We start from the raw sequence: 9,627 nt of genomic DNA, 5'->3' as shown, positions 1-9,627 counted from the left end.
ATGAACACCAGCACCCACACTTGCATATACCCTGATGCCCAGACATGCTCACACTCACACACGCACACGTGCATGGCCCACACTCTCACACACTCATGCTGTCCCCATGCCCTTGGTGCTGGGCTGAACTCTGTGGAGGGCCTGTGCTAGGACACACGGGTCAGGAGATTGCACCTCAGGGTCATAGAGAGGTCAGTGGGAAGCCCTGGACCAAGCTGAGCCGGAGCTCAGTAACGCCCCCACAAGCCAGGTTTTATCCCTCCAGGGCCTCCAGAGTCCTCAGCCCAAGCTCCCTGGTCTGGTCACGTGCTGCCCTTGGGAGCCACCCCTTCCTGGTTAATAAGAAGCCCACTGTGGGCTGTGCTGGCGGTGCAAGGACCTCACCACCTCAGAGCAGTGGTCCTCACACCTCTCTGACCCTCAAGAGGAGTCTTGAACAGGGTGTTAGCCATGTCCCAGCTGGTGGAGTGTGTCCCCAACTTCTCAGAGGGGAACAACAAGGAGGTGAGGCCGGGGGCTCAGGCCAAGGGGAGGGCGGGTGGTGGTGGGGACTCGGACAGCATGGGGCCTGTGGGTGTGAGGGAGTCTGCAGATCTGGTGCCTGCAGGGCCTCAGGGCCTTCCTCTGAAAAGGGAGGTCACAGGGGTCATCCACAGGTGACCTTCTTGCTTGTGTTTAACTTCCCTATCCCTCATGTTACCTACCATCTCTTAACCTATAAGGAAACTGAGGCCCTGAGGCAGAGAGGCCAGGCAGGACCTCAGGAATGGGCCCTAAGCCCCTGCTTCTTCCTGGAGACTACCGCCCTTCCACCCACACCTCAGGCTCCTACCAAGAGGCCATGGAGGGGGAGGTGGTCTCTAACCCTGGCCAGGAGGGCCAGGTCCCTTCCTCCTGGGCATGGAACAACCTCACAGCTGTTCAGCACCACCCAGCCTGTGGGTCCTCTGAGCCCCTTCTTGGGCTGGGGCTGAGCTTGGCACTGTCCCCAGGTGATTGATGCCATCTCAGGGGCCATCACGCAGACCGCAGGCTGTGTGCTGCTGGACGTGGACTCAGGCCCATCCACCAACCGCACCGTCTACACCTTCGTGGGGCGGCCGGAGTGTGTGGTCAAGGGTGCACTCAACGCCGCCCACACGGCCTGGCGGCTCATCGACATGACCAAGCACCACGGTGAGACGGGGTGAGGTAGATGTGAGCCCCTGTCTCAGGGTCCCTACTGGCTCCTGTGTCCCGGTGGAGGGTGGCTCAGGGATTGTGTCCCATAGGGTGAGCTTCTCTCTGGCTGTAGCCCTGGGGCTGGTAGACTTTGATGTCCTCTGGGTTGTGCTCCCTGGATGAAGTAAGGTGGAACAAAGCAGGAGGGGTTCAGGGCCCTGGGCAAGAAGGGTTGGGGGATCCCCCTGTGGGGAGGAATAGATACCGCTGTCTGGACCCTGGGAACTGAGGTGCCAGCAATGGCTCTGAGCAGGCCTTGGGGTAGGGGCAGAGGACGCGGCTCCGGAAATCAATCTGTCAACTGTGTGCAAAACCAAACATGATGGGGGTGGTGGGCAGGGGCAAAGGTCAGTGGAGCCCGAGCAGGTCAGAGGCCAGGACACCGGCTGTGCCTGGGGGGGACCAAGCAGAGCAGAGGCTGATGAGGGCCAGGAGGGACCAGCCTGAGGTGGGAGACAGTGTCAGGGTTCGGATGCACGGCTCTGTCTACCCCTGCGGACAGAGGGGTGCTGAGTGGACCAGGGCTAAGCGTGGAGCCTGGCCAAGATCACACTGCTGCCTGGCCAGCATTTGCCGAGAGGGAGCTCCAAACCGAACGCTGGAGAAGTTGTGACTTGTCGTAAACAGAGACTGGTTTGCCCCTGAGGTGCCAAACTGCTGAGGCCCCACTGCTGCTCTGAGTCTCGGGGCCTGCGTGATGTCCTCTGGTCCCTCAAGGCTGACAGCCAGAGCCCCCTTTGCAGGAGGCTCCTGGAACTGGCCACTGCCCCGTGGCCAGTGGAGCCAGTGAGGTGGGCAGCCAGGATGTCCATCGAACACTGCCTGCCCCCTGCAGGGGAGCACCCTCGCATGGGCGCCCTGGACGTCTGCCCCTTTATCCCAGTGAGGGGTGTCAGCATGGAGGACTGCGTGCGCTGTGCCCAGGCCTTCGGCCAGCAGCTGGCGGAGGAGCTCAGCGTGCCCGGTGAGTGTCTGGGATGGGTTCTGCTCTAGCTTCCTGAGTGCCACCTGCAAAGGTTTGCTGCCCCTGGCATGCCCAGCTCTGTCTTTGAAGCCCCTTGAAAGTGTAGAACATATGCCTGTAATCCCAGCATTCTGGGAGCTGAGACAGAGGAGGGCGCATTTGGGCTCACCAGGAGTAATTTAGGAACTTAGCAAGATCCTGTCTCAAAAAAAAAAGCAGGGGAGGGGATGCAGCTCAGTGCAAGGCCCTGGGTTCAACCTGCAATACTGAAAAAATTTAAAAAACCAAAAAAAAACCCCGAAGAAATAGGCCCTGCAAAGACCCGTAAAACAAAACAAAACAACAACAAAAAAACACCACGAGTGAACAACTGCACAATGCAAGAAATTCGTTGTTCCTAGTAATGGGATGAACACAGTAAGAAACCCTAACGCAGCTCAGCCCTGCACACTCAGTCCTGAGGTACCTGGCAGCAGGGACCATTTACCTTGCTGTAGGGCAGTGGAGTGAGATGAATCAAAGGGTGTTAAATATCTGTCATTTTGGGGAATGAACCTAATCAAGAGAAAGACTGGGAACAAACATCCGAACTGGGGACAGGGTGTGTCCGTCCCCCGGACGTTGGGAGATGGCTGGCGTAGGCCTATGTGTGTGGCACGACTGGCCCAGGAGCCTGGCCAGTGTCTGGGTTGGGCCATGCGCATGGGCTGTGGGCCAGCTCTGTGTGCTGTGTCCCTTCACCCATGGCTCCGATTGTCTCACGGAATGATCGGAGAAGGGAGCGCAAGTGTCCTGTCAGCACTTCCCACACACTCCACGCTGCCCCTTGTCCTGGGTGTCACAAGGTGCCAGGGCAGGGAAGATGTGTGTCCTGGTTCTGTCCATCAGGGGCTGGCTGCACTGTCCACCCCTTAAAGCCCAGGAGTTGGGGTGTAGGTCACCTGGCTTGAAGTTGGAGAGGGGCTCTGCCTGGTCCCTGGGGGTGGGGCCTCCACCTCCCCTGACTGCTGGCTCCCCGCAGTGTACCTGTATGGTGAGGCAGCGCGGACGGCCAGTCGCCGCACCCTGCCGGCCATCCGGACAGGAGAGTACGAGGGGCTGCCTGAGAAGGTGCCGGGGCTGGGCTAAGAGGGGCGGCCACCTTGCGGGGTGGGTCCCGGCTCCTCCTCACCTGGGCGGCTGCTCCACAGCTCAAGCAGGCCGAGTGGGCCCCTGATTTTGGCCCGAGCACCTTCGTCCCCAGCTGGGGGGCCACTGTCACGGGGGCCCGGAAGTTCCTCATTGCCTTCAATGTCAACCTGCTAGCCACCAAGGAGCAGGCCCACCGCATTGCCCTCAACCTGCGGGAGCAAGGCCGTGGAAAGGAGCAGGTGAGTGGCTCCCATGTCCCCGGGACCCTGCAGTCCCAGGGCCAGGGTGACTGGGATGGCCACAGTGGGGTGGAGGCGCTGTCCGCAGGGGCCCTGCCTTGGAGTCCAAGCCCTGGAGTCACAGGGTTGGGGTTCAGGCACTGGAAGTTGGGGACTCTATGTTGTGACAAGGGCCATGCTGTGATTAGAGACTGCCCTCTCCAGGGCCACAGGACAGCTGTTTCCTGGTCCCAGGAACACCCTGTCCCCACACGGTCCAGGACGACCCCTGGTGCCTCAGAGTCCCCACCAGCAAGGCTCTCACTCTATTAGAGTCCATGTCCCATGTAGCTGACACAGACCACTGGTAAAGGAGCTGGGAACTTGGGACAACCCTGGGACTCCACTGCCCCTACTGACACCACTGCCTGTCAGCCTGCCTGTCTCCTCCCAAGACCTGGCCCCTGAGGTGCAGGTTCCCAGTTTATCACCATTCACCTCCATTGTTCATAGCACTGAAAAAGCAAATGACCTTCAGAGCCTCAAAGGTGAAGTCAGACGCCCCCACATACATACCAGTGAGACAGAAGACAGGTTCCGTTGACCCCATATCAGTGTCCCCAGGCCTCAGGATGAGGTATAGGCAGAGTGTGGGATCCAGAGGGGTGGTCACTCCTGCACCTGACCTTGGGACCTCAGCTTCCCTGTGGGGGACCTTTCCCGGCCCCTCCCTGTCCAGCCAAGGTAAGAGAGGGACAGAGTGAGGAGAGCAGCAACACTTGCCTGGTGCAGGCTCTCAGCACCCAGCATCCAGGAGCAGCTGCAGGGAGGTGGGTGGGGTCAGGCAGTGGCCAAAACACACACCTCCGCCGCAGCCAGGCCGTCTGAAGAAGGTGCAGGGCATCGGCTGGTACCTGGAAGAGAAGAACCTGGCTCAGGTGTCCATGAACCTCCTGGACTTTGAGGTCATGGGCCTGCACACGGTCTTCGAGGAGACCTGCAGGGAAGCACAGGTGGGCAGGGTGGGCGCTTGTGCCCTACACCCCTGGGACTCCACTGCCCCTACTGACACCACTGCTTGCAGGAGCTGAGCCTTCCCGTGGTGGGCTCGCAGCTGGTGGGCCTGGTGCCCCTGCAGGCCCTGCTGGACGCTGCTGCCTTCTACTGCCACAGGGAGAACCTGTTTGTGTTGGAAGAGGAGCATCGGATCAGGCTGGTGGGTGCCGGGGGTGCTGGGCACTGAGTGTAGGCCGTGTGGGAGAGTCTGGGGTGCGTGTGGGTGCTTTTGCACAGTGCTGTTTCTGCTGTGGCTGGCTCACGGTGACTGCTCCTTTCTTCCTGTGCTGTGTGGTTTTTGATCCCAAGTATGTGTTTTCAATTTCATCGGAGGCAGTTCTCGGGCATCTAGGTTTAGCTCTTCCCTCTTGAAGGGTCCCTGCTGCCTTTGGCAGGGCCAGAGGGAGCTGAGTGCTTGCTCTGAGCGTGGGAACTCTGTTGGAACCAGGAATTACCAGGAGAGATTTCCCCACCTCACCCGAGGGGAAGGCAGGATCAGAGACACTCAGCTCCTTCCTCTAGGGTGCCTTCCTTACTCACCTTTTGGGGTCTCACTCTGGCTCCATTCTCCAAGGCTTATGACCTTTCCCCCTGTGAGGGGCTGCAGTGGGCCAGCACCCCAGCCTCAGGGCTAGTGGCCTCCAGACCCACCTGCTGGTGGCCTGGTGGGCTGAGTTCATCTTGAGTGTTCTCTTCGCCTTCCCAAGACGTCTGTGCAGAGCTCGCCTCACCGCTTGAAGATTCTGCTGCCCAGCTCTGGGGCCTGCGGTTTCCATGCCCCTGAAGGCTGTGCCTGGCAGCACCTCGTCTCTTCTACTCTTCCCAGGAAAGGGCCCCTGGCACAGGGGGTGGGCGTTACTGGCCCGGGGCTCTGTGAAGTGCTGGAGTTTTGGTGGAGTGAGTTCTAATCTCAAATGGGAGTCACAGTTTTCTTTTGGACCTGGGTGAAGGTCACCATCCCTCCCACTCTAAGGACAGGTGGCAAAGCTGTTCCCACACTGAGAACTTGCTACCTGCTAGGACTGGAGTCTCAGTGGGTGTGGGGCACAGGGAACAGTGGGTAGCCCCTGTCTCTGGCTTCAGTTTCCAGCGGTTGCAGGAAGTGCGTGCATCCCAGTCTGGCAGGGCCTGGTCAGCAGGGCTCGGAGGGGTGGGGGGTGGGCCACAGCAGCCTGCTTTGTCCCCCAGAAGGCAGAATTTGGGGCAGCTGAGGGGGACCTAGCATGCACGGGTGGGGGCTGAGACCAGGTGCCTGCTTGGCAGGTGGTCAGCAGGCTCGGCCTGGACTCCCTGGCACCCTTCAATCCCAAAGAGCGTGTCATTGAGTAAGTGGCTATCCATCGCCATCCCCTTCCAAAGTCCCGCCCTCCTTTCTCAACCCTCCCCTCCCCTCCCCTCCATCCCTTCCTTGTTCTCTGAGGTCTGCTGCCTGGGGGCCACTGTGAGACCCTCATGGGGTCCCAGCCCTGTCCCTGCCGCTGAGTCCCTGCCCCGCAGGTACTTAGTCTCCGATGGCCCAGCGCAGAGCTTGCTGGACTTGTCCCTCCGTGACTTTTTCCGTGAGGTGGGCGCCCGCTCAGCGGCCCCAGGTGGTGGCTCAGTGGCGGCAGCTGCTGGTGCCATGGTGAGGATGGGGGCTAGGAGCGACCCTGGGGTTGGAGGGAGCTGTGGGTGGGGCCCCAAAGGGAGGGACCTGCAAGTGTGGGACCCATCCCATCCCCAAGACGGGAAAGCCCACACACCTGTTCCTAGGGTGCAGCCCTGGCCTGCATGGCTGGCCAGATGACCTACGGGCGGCGCCGCTTCGAACACCTGGATGCGGCCATGCGGCAGCTGATCCCACCCTTCCACAAGGCAGTGGCCCAGCTGGCCTCTCTGGTGGACGCTGACGCCCAGGCCTTTGCTGCCTGCCTGGTGAGCAGAGTCCGGGGAGATGGTGGGACGGGTGGGTCTGGGAGAGGCTGTGGCTCTTACCCTCTTCCAGCCCAGGAGCCTGTTGGGTGGTGCAGACCACCCCATGCAGGCTGTGGCCACGAGAGGCTTAGGGCCTCCAGGAGGTGAGCTGGCAACCCAGACCCCAGACCTGGAGGAAGGAGACCAAAAGAAGACCGTGTCAGAAGCTGGATGAAGCCCAAAAATCCTGGAGGAAGAACACGGTGGCCAGCAGATGCAGATTGGAGGGGCCCGTCAGCCTAACAGTGACAAGGGAGCCACATGGGGCAGGAAACGAGAACACCATCTGGAAATGACTCCCTTGCTGTGGGTTAGGGTGGGGGTAGGGATTGGGGTTCAGTTAGAATTATGAATATGGTAAGCGTTGCGTATAGGGTTAGGATTATGGTTAGGGTTTGGCTTTAGGTTGGGGGTTGGGCTTAGGGTTAGGATTAAGACTCTGGTTATGAGTGGAGTTGGGGTGAGGATCAGGATTATGGTTATAGTTAGTGTTGGGGGCTGGGATTGGGGCTGGGTTCGGGTTGGGGCTGGGTTTGAGGTTAGGGTTATGGCCAGATGTTAGGGTAAGTTTAGGATTGTGTATTTGGGTTAATGCTAGGATTATGTTTGGGGTTAGCAAGTACGCTTGGGTTAGGGATTATGATGAGGTTTAGGGTTAGGATTGAGGTTGCAGATAGAGTTAGGGTTAAGGTTCAGGTTGCAGCTGGGAATGAGTTTGAAGTTTGGTTAGGGTTAGGGTCATAGTTAAGATTAGGGTTAGGGTTAGGGTTAAGGCTGCAGTTGGGGGTTGGGGTTGGGATTAGGTTATTAGTTAGGTTAGGGCTAGGTTTAGGTTTAGGTTTGGGATTAGGATTAGGGTTAGTGTTAGGATTAGGATTAGGGCCAGGGTGGGTTACAGCCAGGCTGGATTAGGGTTTGGGTGGGTTAGGGTTAGGGTTAGGGTTGCTCTGTGCTCAGTGATTGCTCTCTGCGGTCTGGCTCACTTGACTCTAGTTTGGTTGAGCACTGTTGTCTGTGTCACATTAACTTGGTGTTGGCACTTGGGGTTAGGGTTCCTCAGGCTTGGGATAGTATCTGGGCAGAACATTGGGTACCATCCAGGCCCACAGTCTTCTCTGAAACAATGGCCCCAGAGAGTGTTGGTCACTGTTCTTTCCTTGCCCCTGTGTGGTCTCTGACCTAGTGTGGCCCTCCCTCCAGCAGCTGATGCCTAGGCCCATTCACCACACAGCCTCACCAAAGCCCATTCCCAGAGCTCTTTTCCTGGCGCCCTGGACTGTGCTCATCATCATGCAGCCCTGGCAAATGCTTGCCCTGGATGTGTGGGGTGCCAGTGTGCCCCTCGGCTGCCCTTCTTTGTCCCAGGAGTCTGTCTTCCACCACTGTCCCTCAAGCTTGGTCGTGGACACAGCTGCTGATCTTTCACCCATGGTTGTGGTCTTTTTCCTGTTAGGAGGTGATGAAACTGCCCAGAAACACACCAGAGGAGGGGGACAGGTGGGTGCCAGTGACCAGGGTGGCCCTGCTGGAAGAACCTTGAATGACTGTCCCCATGTTCCACGGGGCTCTGTGTGCTTGGCCCTGACGGGAGGCCTGGGGTCAGAGTGAAGCCCTGCCCCTTGCCCAGCCCATTGTCCTCTCTCTTTCAGACGTGCAGCTGCCCTGCAAGAGCGACTGAAGCAGGCAGTCGAAGTGCCCCTGGCGCTGGCAGAGAGAGTGTCCCTGCTGTGGCCAGTACTGCAGGAGCTGGCCTGCTTTGGGAACCTGGCCTGCCGGTCCGACCTGCAGGTCCTGGGACACTGGGACTTTGTGGTCCCCAGGGGTGGCCTCCGCCCCTCTTTCAGGAAGAGGATCCATCTGAAGATCTTGTTCAGCGTTGAACACTGCCTGGCAGCAGTGGACCCGCTGTCCTTCCTGCTCCCCTTTGTCCCCTCTGTGTCCCTAGAAAAGACCCCAGACAGCTGGTAGAGATGGATGCCACTCCTGTTGGTGTGGAGGATACAGCATGGGGCAGAGCTACAACTCTATGCCCTGTGGTCGCCCTAGGGCCACACAGTCTGCAGGGTCTTTACAAGAAAGAACCTGTGTCCAGGGTCTGGTCCTGGGGTCTGACGTTGCTGCTGGGTGCCCTGGCCCAGCCCCTCCATGGGCCCTGGGGTGTCGACCTAGGGCTGGGCCAGTGTGAGCTTCCTGGGAGGTGGGGGCTCTGGTGTCTGTGCACTGGGAGCCAGCTCGGCTTCCTGGCATCCCTGCAGGTGGCAGCCAAAGCCTTGGAGACAAGCGTGTTTGGTGCGTACTTCAACGTGCTCACCAACCTCCAAGATATGGCTGATGAGGCGTTCAGAGACCAGGTGAGTGGCCGGCTCTGTGCGGTGTGGCTGGGGGCTGCACAGTCTCGGGATAGGGTGATCCCATATCTCAATGTGTCCCTCAGACCCGCCAGCGCATCTCCAGCCTCCTGCAGGAAGCCAAGACCCAGGCTGCGCAGGTGCTGGACAACCTGGAGGCCCGGCAGGCATAACGGCTGGCGAGAGTGACAAACAGCGGGGACCTTCCTGTCCAACCTGTTAGGATGGGCCCGAGGTTGTCCTCTGGTGTCAGAGGAGGTAAACGGAGAACAGGGTGGGGCTTGGGGCAGGGCCTGTCTGGGTCCCCTGTGGGGACAGCTTGTCACCCATGGTTGCCTGTGGCCCCCAGTAAAGTCTGAACACCTGATGTGTATGAGGCACTGGGCTTGGGGCAGGGACAGGGTGGGAAGCTCTGAGGGTGCCCAGCTGTGGTGCGGCCGTGGGCACCAGGGTCAACGCAGGTGCCAGGGCCCCTGTGCTGGGATAGAAACCCCCTAAGAGTGCAGGACACAGGTGCAGAGGCTCTGCTGGCCCCTATTGGTCCTTGTGGCCTTCACAGCGCTGCGTGCTCCTGAGCTGTCCTGTGGTGGCCATGGTGATTAAAAGCTCACTGCTCACCACTCCCAGCTGGCTCCTCCATGCACACCCCACAAACATAACTACTTGGTGTTCGTTCTGCTTGAACATAGCAAAAGGCCAAGTGTCAAGGGACAGGCCTTACCGTCTGAAAATTTGA

The 9,627-nt window shown here is 59.4% G+C and overlaps 1 protein-coding gene across 2 annotated transcripts; it reads left to right on the top strand.

Annotated features, from left to right (window-relative positions):
- The first annotated feature begins 339 nt into the window (after nt 1-339).
- Ftcd (formimidoyltransferase cyclodeaminase) lies at nt 340-9,258 on the top strand. 2 transcript variants are annotated; one of them, XM_005375928.2, is made up of 14 exons: nt 341-504; nt 993-1,176; nt 2,057-2,185; nt 3,207-3,295; nt 3,376-3,555; nt 4,410-4,547; nt 4,619-4,750; nt 5,854-5,915; nt 6,088-6,214; nt 6,343-6,504; nt 7,997-8,040; nt 8,193-8,331; nt 8,799-8,894; nt 8,978-9,258. In XM_005375928.2, the coding sequence occupies exons 1-14, from the start codon at nt 451-453 to the stop codon at nt 9,062-9,064; spliced, it is 1,623 nt and encodes a 540-aa protein (XP_005375985.1). In that variant the 5' UTR covers nt 341-450; the 3' UTR covers nt 9,065-9,258. The 2 variants fall into 2 exon arrangements, with proteins under 2 accessions (XP_013361178.1, XP_005375985.1); XM_013505724.1 differs by lacking the exon at nt 3,207-3,295 and having other exon boundaries at nt 340-504; nt 3,491-3,555.
- Nucleotides 9,259-9,627: the final 369 nt, after the last annotated feature.

The sequence above is a fragment of the Chinchilla lanigera genome, unplaced genomic scaffold (genome assembly GCF_000276665.1).
Source record: "Chinchilla lanigera isolate Chin_1 unplaced genomic scaffold, ChiLan1.0 scaffold00006, whole genome shotgun sequence".
Lineage (NCBI taxonomy): Eukaryota > Metazoa > Chordata > Mammalia > Rodentia > Chinchillidae > Chinchilla > Chinchilla lanigera.
The sequence above is the reverse complement of the archived record's forward strand: the minus strand, read 5'-3'. Positions and strand labels throughout refer to the sequence as shown.

Excerpts from the sequence above, each read along its gene's own strand:
- Ftcd (XM_005375928.2), top strand. The coding sequence starts at position 451 with ATGTCCCAGCTGGTGGAGTGTGTCCCCAACTTCTCAGAGGGGAACAAC. Across the intron at positions 505-992 it reads CAGAGGGGAACAACAAGGAG|GTGATTGATGCCATCTCAGG; the intron begins GTGAGGCCGGGG and ends CACTGTCCCCAG. Across the intron at positions 8,895-8,977 it reads ATGAGGCGTTCAGAGACCAG|ACCCGCCAGCGCATCTCCAG; the intron begins GTGAGTGGCCGG and ends TGTGTCCCTCAG.